At 38.3% G+C, this 19,614-nt stretch overlaps 1 protein-coding gene across 2 annotated transcripts in view; it reads right to left on the reverse strand.

Annotated features, from left to right (window-relative positions):
• PALM2AKAP2 (PALM2 and AKAP2 fusion) overlaps positions 1 to 19,614 on the reverse strand; it is a 120,601-nt gene that overhangs the window by 75,630 nt on the left and 25,357 nt on the right. For both annotated transcript variants that reach the window (XM_053465774.1, XM_053465775.1), the window contains exons 2-3: positions 18,152 to 18,232; positions 14,105 to 14,232 (exon numbers count right to left, since the gene is read on the reverse strand). In XM_053465774.1, coding sequence (XP_053321749.1) covers positions 14,105 to 14,232; positions 18,152 to 18,232 — 209 coding nt within the window. The remainder of the gene's footprint in view (positions 1 to 14,104; positions 14,233 to 18,151; positions 18,233 to 19,614) is intronic.

Consider the following 19,614-nt stretch of genomic DNA (forward strand, 5'->3'; position numbering starts at 1 on the left):
TCTTTGCTCCTGACTACTCTGGCTTAACAGAATGTGTTGCTGTAAATGTAAATAATTAAATTTAAGCTCATCTAAGATGGGGGGTGAAGAAAGAGTAGGTTCCGGCAAATTATAACATACCATCAGGTAAAATATTAATTAGTAGTTAAATGACCCAAGTGCAGTACATCTTGAGTGGAACACGGAGGTAAAAGATAGCTTTTATGTTACATACATCTGTATCATTGAGATTAATGTTTGGTGCCTGTGACCAGAAGAGACAAAATCAGCAGGTACAACTGGATTTGTCACCTTTTACCAAGCCATTTCCTAGACAATCTCTGAAAGTGTGATGAGGTCTTCCTGAGTGTGACCAGGGTGTGGCCAGGGTGTGGTTTGGGGTGTGGCCAGGGTGTGGTCAGAGTGCAATTAGGGACATGGCTTTATGATAAAAAAAAAAGTTTTTCTATTTTGTTCATTGGAATGAAAGGTGACATAAAAAAGAAATAAAAGTTCGATGAGGAGAGACGAGAAAAATGATAAAAAAGAAAGCAGAGGTGATGAAACATAAAGAATTTGGAAGAGAGTCAAGAAAATTGAGAGAAGGGAAAGGGAGAGAAAAGGGGAAGGAGAAAGGTAGCATGAGAAAAAAAAGAAGAGAAAATATAAGACTGAAAGAATAGAGAAAACAGAGGAGGCCAGTGGGAAACATACCCACAAACACCTACCCCCCCCCACACACAACAAAGACTCAAAATAACATGCTCACACATACACCCAGATACTCAATACACCCCCATTAACACACACCCAGTCACTTTTACTTCATGAAGCCTCAGTATGTCTTAATTGCAGCTCTGAGTGGAATGCTCGGATATAACAATGGTGGGCTGCTTGGTAATTAACATCTATGGAACTTTTACGTCATTGTCTTGGCCTTTAATATTACCAGAGTTCTCTAGTTTCCCAAATATAACAAAACCCAGCACTGCTGTTTTAAGCATGTCTCCTGAGCACATATGTCTCTGCTTGCTATCGTTGTCTGTTATTTCCTCATTTCATAGGAAAAATATTAATATTTTATAGTTGACCATTAATACATAAAAATAATACAATGTTCTCGGTTCCATAGATTACTATATACATACATTTTATAAATCCGTTAAAAATATTATTTTTGCACATAGTATTAAAACTTGCGGATGATACTAGAGACCAGAAAATATAGACCAGTAATATAAGTAAGTAACTATAATGTAAGTTTCAAAACTGTAACAATGTCTCCTTGTCATCCTCTGCACCTCACAACCTGAGGAAAAAGTGTGCCAGCGGTTTCGAATAAATGTTAACCCTTTCTCCCCTGTCTGACCACTGTACATAATCAGTCTGATCACCACAATGCAGTGATAATTTTTTTTCCTAGTCAATTTTTTAATTGGTAATTTTTTGCAGATTTTTTATATATATATAATAGAATATTAACCCTTCGTTTTGGGCTATTATTGAAGGGTTTCCCTCTATAATAATTAGTCTGTGTGTCCTGCTGACAATTCCAGTTTTAGTTCTAATTTCTGTCCAAACATTTAGCGCTGAGGATGCTATTATGCACCAGACACACCAAGGCTGTTCAAAATCAGGCTTTCTTGTAGTGGTACACAGGGCTGATATCCTGAGGGTTTAAAAAAAAAAGACACATGTACTCTGCTGAGGAGTCAACCTCAGATAGCGAAACACCGGATTCCATATCTGACATGTCAAGTGTCACGTCAAATGACACTATTGTATCCTGTGCATGAAAGTTATACATTGGCACCTTCAGAGGTTCCAGGAATCTTTCACTGCTTCCCCTGGCATCGCCTGCAATGTCGACATTTCTGAGACATATCAATACTTTCAGCCTCTACAAATAAACAGATTTTTTGAGGACATTGCTGCACAAACAAATTTGTATCCCACTCAAAATTGGTCAGCTAACCCCAACTCATTTTATGTAAGAGGCAATTGATGGCAACCTACTAACCTGTTTTTAAATTCAACCCCTTAATGACAAAACCCGTACATGTACGGGCTCAAAATGCATTGTTTTCAAAGGGTTTAGGGACCGCCCATTGTCCTTAAGGCGTTAAAAATAACCCTTTGCGCTCATGGCCCTCTTGTGCTTTCTACATTTCATCAACAATACGATAAGTCCCCACCAAAAATGACCCACTGTACGACTGTACAACCTAAGACCCTTGTTGACATATCGGTCACAAAAATGTTCAGAGGTTTATGCCCCAGAAAAAAATATAAATATTGACCAATCGCTAATGAGATTCAAGGGGAGGCTGTTTTTCCATTAGTACATGTCAGACGAAAACCATATCTGTCCTTTAAAAAACAATATATAATTAAGGTGGGTACAATAAATGTTAAATAGTGAAACCATGATTGAACATGTGGTTAAAATGACAAAAAGGCTCCTGTCCTCAGTGTCAAATACACTCCCCTGTCATGAAGGGGTTAATATGACAAAGCGTTAATTATGTTGGTGATATGGAGGGGAAGAATTGAGAATCTTGTTGTCTATGTACTTAGTTATTCTATTGCAGAGAATACATTGCGTATTATATGTATGTTTTTTTATGCAGCAAACCTGAACCCAGAATATAATGACTGCAAATTATAATATGTAATTATAAAAAGTGTGTATATATTTTACAACAAAATCCTTGAATCACAAGAATACCAGATTTTATTTAGGAGGTCACTCTGTTACTATGTAATGTACTTTTTTTTTGCATTTGCCAAAATAACACAGTGATTTCACGAATTTCCGTTCAATATGTTCTATTTGGAAAACGGTAAGTATAAAAATCAAACATGTGAGGCCCTGAATTGACAATATAATTTCCAGTAAATTTAACTCTGACAAAAGCTCAAACGTTGACGTGAGTTAAAGACTTCAGAGATTAACCAGAGATTAATGGAGAGGGATGTGCCATTCCTATGGGACAGATTCAAGGGTAGCTGAAGTGTCTCTGGGAAAATCAAGCTAATCAGGAAGCTCCTTGCATTATGGGACATGTTTGGTTTATGGTTTCCACCCTCACATGTTTCCTGTTATTGTTTCATGTCCACTACTGTGTTGGTACATTCTCAAAAATTTGGCATTCTAATTACAGCCTTTTTGTTTTAGCTGCTAAGTGCTTCAGATTAATATATGACAAGTGAATCTAAAGGGTGTTGCAGTATACCGTAAATCAAGAGAAAAAACTGGATTAGTAAAAGGAATTTAGATGAAGGAATTCAATGTGATGGTTGAACCATGCCTAGGTGCCCTCCAGCAAATACTTCTGTTGCCTCTATCTTTTGTGTACAATGAAATGCGCCCGCAAAATCCCAAGATCTCAGTCTGGTAGTTCCATGGAGAACTGATCTGATAGCCTGTCAATGGATGGGCCCTGAATGGACCACAGACCCCTGTGGCCATTCCCCCCTTTAACGGCCTAGGCAGCCAACAAGGGTGCCAAAGTGGTAATCAGGTTCTGTGAGAAAGTAGAGAGAGAAGGTAAAAAAAAATATGATAGAAACATGAGATGACATAGGGAAAAAGAATTAATGACACGGTAGACATGAGACATGTGTCCCTGTGACATGAGAGAGAGAGACAAAATGGCATTTATTGAGAACCATGAGGGGTGCATTACTATTCAAAATAAATGTCAGGTTGATAGCAAGGCCCTAGAAACTACTTCAAAAATGACCCTACCACCTCCAACATATATCACCACTTAAATAAAATGACATATCATAGGGTGTGTTGGTGGCCTTCCTACACGTTTTGATACCAGTATAAAACAACAATTATAGTAATTGAAATCGCAATGGCAAATGAAAGTTTTGGGAGGATGGAGGGGGATGTACTGGTTAGAAAATGAGAATAAACATTCCAAACTCCTTCACAAGCAGCTGAAACTACTTTGACTCGATGTGGTCGGAATGCTAGAAGTGTTTGTGGAGACACATGCCTTTGTCTATTTCCAATTTCTCAGATGAACATTTGAAGCATGTGGACCACATTGTTGCAGGTGGTGGTGGCTACAGATGAAAAAGCACAGTCATGTCTGTTCACAAACCATAAAAGGACATGGTGACAGACCCTTGTTTGTTTCATGGAAAACTGGAACAAGATAGTATTTTATGTGGGAACTTGCTGCAAATATCTCAGTTGTTTCTCATCAAGTGAAATTAATGTAGGAAGAGTCACTCTAGCACTTCCTGTTGTAGCTCTGGAATAAACTTTTGCCAAAGTTTTTGTGTTTTACCTACATCCTTCTGGAGTTATTAACGGTACAAAATAATTAATATTGATTAAGTTAAAAATTAAATATTTACTTAGTGATCTAAACACGTACATATCAATATTAACTGTGTGCAAATATTTTGTTATATAACCCTATTTGACACCAAGCAGATATATGCAGATATTAGATATAGTTACCAGGTAGAACACAGAAGCTAAATTTGAATGACATCATTGCAACCTGAAGGAGGTGAGAGAATTTTGCAAAAATATTTCATCCTAAAATCTGTACAAATTGGTCCGCAAGCATATCGATCCATTTTAAAGATTATATGGCAACATTAAAATAAATAAAAAAATCAACTGAAGACAGAAATTCGAAATCGTTGAGAGACCTTTAATAATTGTAGGGACAGGGGACCCAAAATGTGTGACTCATTCTGGAAAAAATGCAAAGCTGAAAGACCTTTTTGTTAAATACATACATGAGTTCTGCAGTACAGGAGGCATATTTTTGTGTTGTAGGACACCTAGTGGCCACATGCAGTATTTTTTATAATAATTTGAGCTTAAATACAGAAAATGCATGTTTTCTTTTAATTGGATTGTTGATATCAGTCTGATTCTAGGTCACTGGGTTTTAGCTTCTAGCTTACTTTTAATTAGTTACTACCCAAATGTTCATATGCGCCTTAATACAAAGACGTAAATCTTCTTTAGAGCACATTTGAGAAACTAAACAAAGATCTATTACAAGTATAATATAAGGAACTTGCAGGTTTTTTTTCATAGGACTTTCAGAAGAGGTTAGGACCACACATGCATTACATATGATCATATAACTTTGATGTTAGGGCTTTCCTGATGTTTTCTAACACCTGGAATGGAAATTTTTCCTCTTGCTATTAGTGGCTCATTTTTAAAAGGTCAACTTCTTCAACTCATAAAAGGTAAGCACAAGTCACAATCATTAAAGCTTCCCAATGTGAAACTTATGGCAGCTTAACCTGTTAATGGCATTAGGACACACTACAAGTCTTCTTTTTGTCGTAGTTGACACTGCTGGAAGCACTAATGAGAATCACAGATACTGCAATAAGTTATGCAGCGGTACAGAGCCCCGAGAATCACAAGGAGAAACAAAGTTCAAAAGCTAATCATAAAATAAATATTTTTTTTTTAATACAAAAAATAATAAATATAAACAAACAGAAAATTTCACCATGACATCAAGGTGATCTATGCTCTATCGGACAGGGATCCATTCCTAATGTATTCATATTTATTGTTCCTAAATCAAGATGTCTGTAGCCTACTGTACTTATTATATGACTGCAACCCCATTGCCCCCATCCATTTCATTATAATATTAACAGATTATTGGTAATGGCTACATCAAAAAGTTAATGCAGGCTCATTAGCATTGCAGGCTACTGTTTGAACATTATGTATAACATATAACCATCTCCAATACTAGATGTACATGGGCTATTAAAATGGCACTGGGGCAGTAGCGTACCTAAAGGGGGGTGGTTCGCCCTGGGTGCCACTCATCAGGAGGATGCCACGACAGTCACCTAATGCAGGCCCGCAGCTTACCGCTGTGGCGGTAAAGTGCGGGAGAGTGAATGGGTGAATGAATAAATGAAGTGAGTGAGTGTTTATGGACAGAAATGGGACAGGCAGGATGTTTAGGGGCAGAGGTGGCACAAGCAGGTTTCTTAAGGGGCAGAGTTGACGCAGGCAGTGTCACACTACCGACACCGGAGCACTCACCGCAGAATATCTTTGTCTAGTAAAGCTACAGCAAGAGGTAGATACCCCAAGGCAGAAAAGAGAAGGTTAATATAGATAGTAGTCCTAGAGTAGGTAGGCTGATCAGGAAATACACTTTAGTAGAGAACTTTGGTTTAGGGCACAATTAGCCAAATAAGGGGTTTCCCACGAACAGCAAAAATACCAAACCGATCACCGGATACGTAAAGGATATACACAAGCAGTAAAGTAGACAAGCCAGGTTTATTACCAGAGCTGGCAGTCAGACAAGCCGGGTTCATACAGGGTACAGGATTCGAGGTACAGAATCGTCACACAAGGGAAGGTCAAAAACTAGCCAAAATCAATATACAGCAAAGTAGCTGCAAACAGGATACACAATAACATAGACCACACCAGGGTATCAGTGGAAAGGACTTCCAGGTTTTTAAATCCAGTCCCTAATTGAGACACCCCTCCCCTGCCAATCATGTAATGGGAACACGCTTATACGAAGTGTCTGCTGTCTGAAGCCAGAGCCGCACGGAGAGCGCCTACCTGGCAGCCTGATCTCAGGAGAGGGATCCTCTGCATGCTGGGCAGAGGTAAGGGATGGATGCCTGCGGGTGCACAGAACTTGAGGGGCACATGTTACAGGAAGGCTGTTTCAGGGGCAGAGTTGGCACAGGCAGGCTTTTTCAGGGGCAGAGTTGGTACAGACAGGCTGTTTCAGGGGCAGAGGTGGCACAGGCAGGCTGCTTGAGGGGCAGAGATAGCACAAGCAGGCTGCATGAGGGGCAGAGATAGCACAAGCAGGCTGCTTTAGGGGCCGAAGTGGCGCAGGCAGGTTGCTATAGGGGAAGAGTTGGCACAGGCACGCTGTTTCAGGGGCAGAGTTGGCACAGGCAGGCTGTTTCAGGGGCAGAGTTGGCACAGGCAGGCTGTTTTAGGGGCAAGTATTGCACATGCAGGCTGTTTGGGGCAACAATGGCACAGGTAGGTTGTTTGGGGCAACAATGACACAAGTACGCTGTTTAGGGAGAAAATATCGCACAGACATGCTGTTTTGGGGACAAATGTCCTATGGACCCACTTTGGGTGCTGGGCAGGTCTTGTGGATGCAATCCGGGTCCTGGGGCAAAGTCTTATGTGCGCAATCTTGGTGCCAGGGCTGGCCTTTTGGGGTGTGTGACCTGTGATCTATGTCTGCAATTTAGGGTTTCCATGCATTATTCATTTGAGATATACCTTCAGTGCTGAGTTTGCTTCCAAGTTTTTTAATACCTGCAAATACAGGGTTTGCATGTCTTATTCGGTTGCTCTATATCTGAAATGGTATGTTTCATGTGTTATGTATTCAATCTATACCCGCAAATAAAGGCTTTGTATCTCCATTCCATGTGTTGTTTTGTTGATCTATACCTGAACTGCATAAGGGAGGAAAAAATAGGGACTCTGGGGGGTGATGGCAGGGAATGAGTGATGAGAGAGGAGGGCCCACACAGAGTGCCTGAACACATAAAGCCAGCCCTGATCATGACTCGCACATGTGTTTCAGGGCACTCACCTGGCCCGCACCATTCATTTGCTTTGTGATCGGCATAGTATTGTCACCCTAGGGTCAGAAAAAGGAGACTCTGACTGTCTCCTAATCTGCAGATCGTCAAGTACTTTTTTGGTGTTGGAGTGGAGGGTATGATTGTATGTTAAGGAACGTATCTAGGAGGGCAAGAAAATTGCCCAGGGTCCAATCAATATTAAAGACGGCCCTGGTAATAACAAAAAATGGGGTGCCTTGACTTGGCAGCTGAGCTCATGAGCTAAAATACAATACTAACGCCGTTTTTATTGAAAGTATGAATTTGTAGGTTTTAATCGGAAGGGGGGGGTTTCCCTCTGTTTTCAAATGCCGCCCTGAAAATTGGGAATAAGTGCAGACATATTATTTCGCTAATGAGTCACAAACCTATGGAGAACCAAAACTTGAAATTTGAATAACGGAATAATAATGGAAATTTTGAAGAAAATAGATTTTTTTAAAAACTGCTCAAAAATAGAATAGTAAATGCTGTGCGACTTATGGTGCGGAATCTGCAGCCACGCTACGGGAGGGTTACTATGGAGACTGTACCTGAGGATAAGGCTTATAAAAAGAAACAATAAAAGGAAAATACTAAATGATAGAACTGTTTCCTGCAAAATATGCTTAATTCATGAGTTGGTGTTTTTATATTAATTTTATTTAAGGACCAATTAACAATGGTCAAACAAGCTACAATTATCACTAACTGCAAAAATGTTTTTTTTTTTACTATGAATACAATATTTTAGGAGACCCTTAGTGATATGACCTAAGAAAAATCTTTGTGTCAGTTTAAGCTGAAAGCCTATTTGTAAATAGACTGTGGGCTGTGAAAGCGTATAGTTAATTAATGACTTCATAATGAAGTGAATGTCACGAGCTCATGGCAAAACGCTTTCCATACCAGAAGTGAACAACTTAGTCCTCTTTAGGTTAGTGGCATTTGCAACTCAGAGTGGGAACATTGCCCGCTCCATATGTTATACATACAAAATGCATGAAACTAACACATGCTATATTGAGATAAATTAATTAGTATTTTTTACACGCCTTGTGCAAGATTTGAGGCAAACCTACATGTTTTGGGTGGGTTAGATAGCGAGCATACTCCCTGGCTGAGGGGATCTTCTACATCTCTGAAGCTGCTGTTTCTTCCAAAGGTAAGTCATTGGTTGTAAGGTCCTTCCTTACAACATACTTTAATACACATTCTTTTTTAGGAGACTACCTGGGACACTAGAGGGTCCTTTTAAAAATATAATAAATAAAAAAAAAATAATAATAATATTTTTTTTTCCCAACGTTGAATTAAAATCACTTTTTATACACAAATTCTGTAGGGAAGCATAATAAGGTTATTGGAACATATAGGTAACTATGTATAAAATGTGATACGTCATCCTAATGTAAAGTGTTGACTCACATTACCACCATACCCGCCTGCTAATAGGACCATTCAGATAGTTGCTATTATGATTAGTACACTTTTCAAAATTTGCACCATAATCACTCTTGATACATGACAGTTGGGAAATGATTTTGCTGTCTTATGGATCACTGGTCGTAATGTAAGGTTTATGAAGAGCTGACATTTATTTGGGAGTTTGTCATTACAGGAAGTAGCCACATTCTTGGGAATGGGATGTATGCCATGTACACAAGCTTTGTTTAATTTCTTGAATTTCAAGTTCTTTCATGATTCCTTTAAAAAAATCTAACAAATTATTCTTAATAGGAATGTCTGATTCAATAACACAAAATATATGTGACCTACAACAAACATTTGGTTGCGAGCCATCAGGTTTCACTTAAGCAGTCGCTGGCTGACAAACAGCGAATTGTGCTTTGACATTCGCATTGAATTAACACAAGTGAATTAATGTCACAGAATGTCTTTATTTTCACTTCAAAAGTGGGGCTGGTATACAGTACTGGCATATATCCATAGAAAAATGAGGAATGAACATGAAAATGAGGTAATTGCCTCACAATTAACAGATAATTCCACCACTGCTTTATACTGTAGATGGCCACCTATGGATTTTCCCATGTTTCCATTGCACACAAAGCAAATTGGTGGCACTTTTCAAGGCAGAGGTAGCGGGAAAAATTTTTTCCCTCAGAAACAAGACAAATCTTTGGCCTAACCATTCAGATCTAAACCAGTGTCTTTTAGGTCACAACCATATTCCATAGACTTTAATCATATTTATTAAGTGCTTCCCAGGATTGTGTGGTACTTTTGACACTGCAAATGGAGTTATAAAACTCCCAATATAACTCAATTAGCTGTTCAATTAGTATGTGCTAGGAGGCCAATGTTTCCATGGTAACTTTGAATTCTGCTATAGAAAAAATATTATACTGTACTAAGAGGCCAACAATATAAACATTGTACGGGACAATTATAGGAGAGGAATTATCATAGTAACATGACCTTTCGGGGCTAATGTAGTATTAACTCCACTATAAGCTTGAAATAATTTCACCCCGAATCATACTTAACAGTCTGAATATGAAAGTGACATTTAATGGTGGAACATTTGAATGAATGCATCTCTTATAAATGTGTTCCATGGATAAATAAATCATTAGGCTGTACCAATGTCTTGCAAAAACAAAATGACCTTCAATACCCCAACTTACTGAAGGCTGGACTAGGCTCCCACATAATTATTGCATGCATTATTTCAAATAGTTATTTAATAGTAATTTTTTTTAAAGGACAATCTATTTTGTGGTAATTTGTGCAAGGCATATTCCTCTAACTATTCCTTATAATGGTTTACCTCCTTTTTACTCAGAAGTGTAGATGTTAACAGAGCAAGGGCAAAGACCTTACGTTAAACCAAAGCATTTTTATTACATGATGGTGATGTTGCAATGGAAAAGCTGCCTCTCCCCCATTTTGACTGATAATATGTGAGCGAAACTCCTCCAAAATCCTGAGGACAGTTTGATTCAAAACATTTTGTCTAGTTTAATTTGAAAAGAAAATATTTAGAAAACCACTAAAGGTCCACATATCAAAACAAACACAGCCTACTGTTCTTGATTGTAAATGTTTTTTTCTTATTCCTTTTCATAGTTTGTTTTTCCTGATGTAAAGATTACGACTATAATCAGTACTTTGATAGATGATAGCTTTATGCCTAACCCATGTTTAGATTACATCACTGTATTTAGCCTTTAGATTAGATCGACTAGATTGTAAGCTCCCTGGAGCAGGGCCCTCTTCTCCTTTTGTACCAGTTTGTTGTGTGCGATTTTAATGTATTCCTCTGATTCTTACAGCACTACAGAATCTGCTGGCGCTACATAAATAAATATAATGTAGCCTCTACCACTGTTAGGATATGGAAAAGGAAGCAAGTTTATTCTCTGAACTGATTTAGATTTTTGGAAGTTATTATTCCATAAAAATGAATCTCGAATTGCAGGCTGTAACCATCTAGGTATTCCATTCTAACAATATTTCAAATAAGAGTGACTTTGAGAACAGGAAAATCAATTGATTATCTGTTTTATCACATCAAATCGCCAAGAAAATGTGTCAGGTGATACTTAATAAATGTTGTGTCATTAAGCTTACCAGTAAGACATAATTAGAGTTGTTCCATAAGTAAAATTAAAAGTGTGAAATTGTGAAGAATGCATAATAATAGAGACAATTCCCTTCGGGGCTTACCAACCGTGCAATAAGAGGTATTAGACCGGATTTAACACTGAACACAATACACGTCAATGGAAGTCAGTTTGTCTGAATATTTATGTTGGAGTTATGTTTAGACAAAGCAAGTCTAAACTATTTCAACTTCGCCTCTAAGTTGACCCATATGGATGTCAACTAAAGCAGTAACTGGTTTCTGTCATTCAAGGTTCTTTCACCACAGCAGTTCTGGATCCAATCTGCCTAATGGTACAAGCTTGTGATTCTTCCAAAACTCTGCAGCATAAACCCTGCTTAATGTGCATATATATTATAGACTGTTCATCTCATCTACAGTTTGGAATTCCAGATCAATCTAAATACATAGCCTACATGAGTCAAAGAATCTGTATAACTAACTGCTTCAGGGCTGGTTAGTGATTTAAAATTAAAATTGTTAAATCTGCTTTTCTTGAAAAAGGTCTTAAGACATATATATATATATCATTATTCATGAATTTTTTTATCCAAATTCTAGACTGCATGTGATGATTAGCTATTTATTTTAACAACTTAATGACAAAGCCCGTACATGTACGGGCTCAAAATGCATTGTTTTCAATGGGTTTGGGGACCGCCCATTGTCCTTAAGGGGTTAAATGAACAAAAGGGAGGGGAAAACACCAAAAAAAAATATTCAGATGGAGGGCCACATACCTTCCAACATTTCAAATGGCCAAAGAGGGACACTTTTTAGTAGTAGTAGTATTGATCACCAGTAATTAGTAACTTTCAAGCCTAACCAAGCATGTCCTGATATTTTTGGTATAGTCTCGATCCCCACCAGATATAGCCACAACTTTATATATGTTTGATTCTAGTAATTAGACTCATCTGACAATAATATTCTGTGCCAAGCTAGGCCACGTGTGTTTGGAAGGAGAGTATTGAAAAATGATGATGGCATTTGTGAAGGGCTTGTCAAATTATAATGTGATAAATACAAATGTGTCCGACAATAAGTTGCATGGATAAAGAACAGTTTAGTCAATATCCTTACTGATCAACTACTGCACATACCATCCACTTGGAGTACTTTGGTTACATAAGTGTCAGTGCCTATTATTAGTTCTTATAATTATGGGTTTGTCATAAAAGCTTAAACGCTGAGTGTCACTGTTCATTTACCAAAAATGTAACATTTATCTAATTTCTCAACAAAACTTTTTTTCGAAAGTTACGCAACAAATGCGATCATAAATGTTACTATGATTTTTTACTTTGGAAAATATTTAATATGGATGATGCATGGAGAGTCTTAGCTGCGATTTAAAGCAATTACAGTTTAAAAACATACTTTGGCTCCTTTGAAAGAAGCCAACGGTAATTTAAAATATGCTGCAAGAACTTTCAGAAATGTAAGAGCAAGTGAAACAAGTTACCAACTCCTACTTCAGCGCTACGGAATTTGATGGCGCTATATAAAACAATAAATAATAATAATAATAATAAATGGGAGGTAAGTCTGTGTGAATGTTTAGGATTCTGGTGCAGGGACGATAACTGTTAGCATATCTTTTTATTTCTGTGGTTATTAGTATTGTTTAGTTAGTAAAAAGATCATTCACCAATAAGTAGTTTCAGTACTAATAAAAATGGCTATAATTATCTGTAAAGAAGAAAAAAAAATCTGGCTACCTTTAAATGTCAGCATGAATGGGTTTACTAAATGTTGCTTTAATTACTTTTATTGCAATGATTACATCAGAACTTTCGGGTGTGTTTTTTTTTTAGGTCTTATGACTTCTTTCCATTAGCGACACTCATATAATTAGATTACAGTTTAATAGGCTTTAAGAGGGAAGAGGGTGAGAGAAAGCTGGCTGCGGGACTCAGATTATAGCAGACCACGCTTGGTTTGCTGGCTGGCGTGGGCAGTGCAAAGTAGGAAGGCTGCTACATTTACAGATCAGACAGTCATACGCTGAACACAAGCATCAGATGGTAGTAATTAATTACAGCATTGGTTTTAGCCGCGTGTGTGGGTTTTGTTTTACATCTTGCAAGTGGAAATTTAAATTCAGCGCATACATAAAATCGACTCCCTAATTTGGCTAAAGTTTGTTTCAAAGGACCAGTAAAAATAGTATTTTATTGCTTTACCAAATTATTATGCCAGTATATAGGAGTTTCTGATGGTATTCCGATAAAGCCAGGTTCAGCAATCTCCTTTTTTTAGGAATTATATGTGACCGAGTGGTCCTTTTATTCATAATAAAAATATTACGAAAGGCTCAGACATGTCTGTTGTTTGTAATATATGCTCTTGAAAAGTTAGGAAGGAAAATGCATGTGAAGGGGAAGACCATTTTTGGTGACAGTTGAAATTGATGAACCTAAAATTACTTTTGTCCTGGTACTCCGGTCATTTGGGAACTGTGCTGGAAAACGGGGTGGAGAAGGGAGTTCTGTGGACAGAATGACAGTTCGCACATGTATTGTTGATGGAGACAAAGGATGTCTCGTTACAAAGTTAGTAATTATCAATAATAATTCTAAAAAAAAACAGGAGACTGAAAAATTTCCAAAAAGTAGCTTTTTTGCTAAGCTAAAGAAAATCCCCAACATCATACACAATAGCGGCATATATAGACATATAGCATGTTTGATGTCTATTTTCAGAATCCCCAGAACAACAGATTTGTAAATAGCATTACAGAAGTGCATTCTTTTTATTATTATATTTTGAAGCACACATACTGTATATAGACAGCCATCTATCAGTTAGCAATTTGCAGAAAGATTCACCAGCACTGGTTATAAGGAACATAGTAGTGGAAATATCCATTCTTACCTTTGGACATTCTCTTCCAGAACTTTTAGTTTTTTCTCATCCTCCTCACATTGCTTTCTTAATTCTTCCTCCTCTGCTGATCCAGTTGGGACTCCCTGAAGCAGCCATTTCTCTCTGAGTGATTTAGACTGAAAATAAATATGAATAATTTTGTAATTATCCTATTACTCCCTCATATATAGTTAAAATATGATTATTCACAATATAACAAACATGTGGGCTAGTGGCAGGGGTGTAACACAGGCCCCCGAGGTAGTGGAGGACCTGAAGACTTGTTGGTACAAAAGTTGATCCTTTGTAACTCCTCCTGATCTGTGGGGTCTGTTAAAAAGCAAATTCCTCTCTTTAAAGCATACATATTACCTGAAGTATGCCTTTAATCGAGACAGCATGTTATGGCTTTAACCATAATATACTATATGGCAGATTTTGCACCCCTATAATTGAAATGGGGTTGGGAGTTAATGGGCAGATTTATGACTAGGAGATCTGGTCTTAGAGACACTTTTATGTGACTATGTGATCTTTGGAGGCACAGGTCGCTTTCCATTTGTGCCAATAATTAAGAGTTTACCATGGGCGTTTACCAAGAAGTTCAACAAGTACCCTAATAATAAAGAACAAAGGGGAACGTGGAAGCACCCATTCAGTCATTCTCTGATCTGTCATCAGCTGCTGGCATACTGGTTTATTTCACTACCATTTCACTACCATCACCATTATTCTCAAAATACCATGTCCACAGTCATCTTGTTACTATTCTCTATTTTGTCAATAGAAGTGTTATCTCTTTCCAGGCCCCACCACTACCACACTATATCTGTATTGCTCCCTCGTTACCTTCTTCTCCCCATCTCTCATCCCAGGCACTTTTCACCTTCATTCTATTTCTGACTTCCTACACTGTAAATACATGCTACATTCCTACTACTCGCCTCTTACCCTTGTTAAGGAAACCTACTTTATCTCCCCCTGTTCCACAATCCTAAACACCTCTTCAAGCTCATCGTAACCTTTGGTTTTAAATACCACCTGTACACTGATAACACCCAAAAACAATAAATAACTATCCTTTTATCAAGAAATTGCAAGACTATTGTAACTGTGTTCTGTGAAATTTAACTGTGTTATGTGTTAACATTGCAGGAGTATACTTAATTTTTGTTATCTACAATATGCAAAGAATGTTCTCGTTATATGTGCTTAGATTGCGTTTCAAAATAAATTAGTACTTAAGCCTTGAGCATTTTTTCAGTTTGGTATGTTTCCTAGGTTTTGTTAACCCATATAAGTAAGGTTTACTTAAATTCAGGTAATAAGCCAGACACAGCTAGAAATGACTAAATCTACTGTCCCCTCCAAATTCTATATAAACATTTTACATTTTAAGTTGGCTAAACCCTGAGAAAATGTTGGGGTGAAAACTGATTCCTCATGTCTTCATCCCAACTGCAACCACATCAGTGTTACTTTACTGACATTACACTGTAGTTATCACGGTCTAAATTTAGCAGCCTCATCCTATAATAAACAAAAATGCCCATCATATTGTTATATAATGTGAGTCCCAAAGCTCAAACACTCGTGTGACCATATCTGACTGCTGCAGTCCCTGCATCTAAGAGGCCGGTGCAATTTTTCTTCTTCTCTCATAGTTAACTGGCACAGCCGGTAATAAACCATTGGTACTGGCATAAGTAAAATACCAGCAATGCAAAGCTGTTTTGTTTGCGACACAGGACTGGGGAGTCTCCTTTCCGCTGGCCGCTTCTGCCTCCCTGTCCCTGGCTTCTTTTGTCTTCTTTATTCATCTGCTTCTCCCTGATATCAGCATCGTTGACCAGGCCTCCCAGAGCGCTTCCTCAAAAGCACTGGAAGGCCTGGTAAACTAAGCTAAAACCAGGGAGAAGTGGACAAACAAAGAAGACAGAAGAAGGAAGACAAGAGAGGCAAGAGAAGAAGCTGAGCTGTGGGAAAGGAGATGGGTATACAGAAGTGAACAGTGGAGACAGTAGGGAGAAATTAAGAGAGAGAGCGTGTGAGACAAAGTAAGTAAGAGTAAGAGAACCTGAGAGCGTGAAAAAGCATCAGTAAGCGTGAGTAATTGTGAGTGAGAGTGTGTGAGAGGAAAAGGTTGCATCCTTAATTGCCAAGTAGAAATTTAGTAAGGTGTTCCATAATGATATTATGCCAAACATCCAACACCCGTCACCATATTTCTGTATAGCAGAGTTTTAGCAGAATTGTATACATTCAACTTAGCACCAGTTTAAAGAGATTTTAACAATTAGTTCATTTGTCCAGCTTGTTTTTTTCGAGGGTTGAGTTAGAGCTACAGGTTGGTTATAAAGCTACATTAGGCAGGGGTCAATAAGCAGACATACATTGGAAGTACATGAATGTTGCGTCCAATGCCTGTGCATGCGTGGATGCATAGGATCTCAAATGGGCCGTCGGTGCTATCTGGAGGCAAAGTAATCCATTGTAAAATTCAATGAGGATGAAATATATAGACAGGGGTGGGCTGGACAGTGGAGAGGGGGCACTTGCCCCACAGCCTGGTCAAAAAATTTGACTTGGACCGGCCCACCTGCTGAGACAAGAACTCAAGGAGGTCATGTAACATGATTTTATGTGTCCCCACAGCAAAAGCATTTCTGTACGCAAACTGTGCGCGGGCAGCTAGAAAGTTTATGGCAAGGTACAGTAAGAGAGTGAGAGTATGCATTTATGTATGTATATGCATATTTTAGGATGAGTGTGTATGTGTGTGTATGGTTTAGTAGAGAGCATGTGTTAATGTGTGTGGTAAAAACACACAAATATATATGTGTATATATTTGCTCTATTATAAAATGACCCCCCAAAATATCAATATTAATTTAGGAAAAAAAGAAAAAAACCTGAATATAAGACTACCCTATAGGAAAAAAGTTTTACTAGTAAATAATAATTCACATGTATTTTTTCATATTTAATAAAAACTATGATTGAGGAAAATGCATTTCTTGTTTTTATTTCCTTTTATTTACCAACTTGCCCCCCAGTTATGCACATCTGACTCCAGTTATGCACATCTGCCCCCCAGACATGCCTTTTACGCCCTTTATGCCACTCTACTTCCCTGATATGCCACTCTGCCCCCCTAATATGGCCCCCGTGCTCCAGACTCCCTGGTGTCTAGTGGAGGCAGCTGGTGGATGTCTGCGCGATGCGCATAGTCAACCTCTGCTGATGCCCGGCACTGAAGGAGCACTGGAAGGTCATGTTACGCCAGCGCTCCGTCATAGAAGCCCTGGCAGAAGTTCCGGGCAGCAGCTGCCAGAGAGGACGATCCAGGGCCCCTGCAGCGCTGCAAGGGAATTGGGATTTTAGTCTTATAATCAGACCTCTATTTGAGGTCGGATCATAAGACGATCTAGAATATAAGACAAAGGGTGTTTTTCAGAGCATTTGCTCTGAAAAAAAACTCGTCTTATATTCAATCAAATACATTATATATTTGCATACATCGCTTCAGAGAATACAATAATAGAATAACAGACGGCCCCATCTGTATACCACAGGCCATACTGTCAGATTTTGTATTACCTCAAGTATTATAACTATACACAACTACCCTTTTAGTCCTAGTGTGATGAGCAACACATGCGGCCATTTAAATAACTAACTATGACTGCACCTTGTGAATAGATTTAAAGACTATGATTTGGCTAGTTGTCTAGTTCTACACAGGCAATTGCACCTTGCTTAAACAAGGTACGGCTCACGTCTGCATCACCACACCATTCCATTCTGTAGACACATGTTTGCATTTATTGTAACATGCTTTCTTGCTTACATTAAACCACAGGATGGCTATATAGCACCGAACTATGCTAGCAGGGAAGCATAAAGTGATTGCTCCTTCTTGACAGCATTCTCCAACAAGAGAAAAATAGATCACCCTTATCAAGATGTAATAAAATATAATGCAAAAGTTAACCGCATGGTTAACAGAGATGATTCCTTCAAGCCCCACTCCCCATTGCTGATCATGGCTCTTACCTTCAGATGCTGCAGCTGAAGAATTTGGTCGTCGAGCTGCTGCCTTTTGTCCTCAATTGCAGCCTGTCGTTTTCTTTTTTCCTTAACAAGAGGAGAAAAAAAAATGAAAAAATGCACGTATGCTGTTTTTCCGTTCACTAACTGAGATACAACATGCACAAGCTGCACTGTTAATTAGAAAGCAAAGAGAGGTGTGATAACATGGTATCGTCAGGACTGGCTGCTGTCATCGGCAATGTAGAGATCCACCCGCTCATGGGTTTAGAAACAGCTGCTACAGTCACAATTTCTCAGTTTAAAGGGACATTGATATTATCAGTTTTGCAAGCTAATTCAGCATCTTTTCAAATAATTGTTTCCATAAACATTTTAATAACATTTACATTCCACTGTGCGTATGCAGTTGTCAGATATCATTGATGGCTTTGGCTAATTGTTCTCTTGCCCCAAAGGATAAAGCCAGGGAGGTTGCACTCAGGTATGAAGGGAGGCTGAAGTCAAAATGGGTTACAGGTTGCGTAAAATGGGTACCATAGTAAAACACATAGTGCCGCTGGGAGCTTCAGGGTTGCCAGGTTACCAGATTTGAGCATGTTGAAGACATAATATGATGCCACAAAACTAGTTCATCATTATGGACCAAACTTGGGTCCATGAACTCAAACACAGACCTCACTCATCACCATTGTTGTGTACTGCTGGATGGTGAGTAGTGTAAAGGAGAGAGGACAAATACCTCACACCTCTGCTAATTACACAATTAAGCGGTTGAGACCTAAGGTGGCCCTGTAATAGTACCTTGTCTACAGTTCCACTGAGTTTCTGTTCAGCTTTGGTAGAAGGTACTTCAATCTCCAGGCCAGTTTGTGCACACTTTCACAAAACATTATATTTGTTCAGAGGATATACAGCATGTACAAACCCTTTCCCACAAGCACTGTGATTGAAATATTATTTTGTCCAATAGGCACCATGGATTTATCCCCCAACATGGAAACTACTTCATTATTCACTTGTGACTACACTTTAGAGAATTAGGGCACTGAAGTCTCCCGAGAAGACTGGCTAACAGAGGAGGTAGTGTTTCAAGTGGACTACTAAAATATATTTACTTTCAATAGAGCATGAGTAGGGCTTATTGCTGATCAAAAAATGTAAAGTTCCCACAAGGGCTAAAAAAATAATTTTGTATTTATTATTGACACAAAACAACCCGGACATCTTTGAGATTCCAATGTTTCCTTGTAGTGTAGGAACTGAAGTCCCAGTAGATATGGTCATTACTGGGTTTCTTTAAAAAGCTTTGGTTTGTGTTCTATTACATATAAAATGTTTTATTACTGGTATCTGCTTGGAGAAAGAATAAGAATATTACCGTAGTTTCAGGTAGTTGGCAACAATCTATATTTGAGGGCAGACTTTCTATTCCTGCTTGAGCAGTATTTTAGTATTTGGTTGGAAAG

This window comes from Spea bombifrons, chromosome 1 (genome assembly GCF_027358695.1).
Source record: "Spea bombifrons isolate aSpeBom1 chromosome 1, aSpeBom1.2.pri, whole genome shotgun sequence".
NCBI classification, from domain to species: Eukaryota; Metazoa; Chordata; class Amphibia; order Anura; family Pelobatidae; genus Spea; species Spea bombifrons.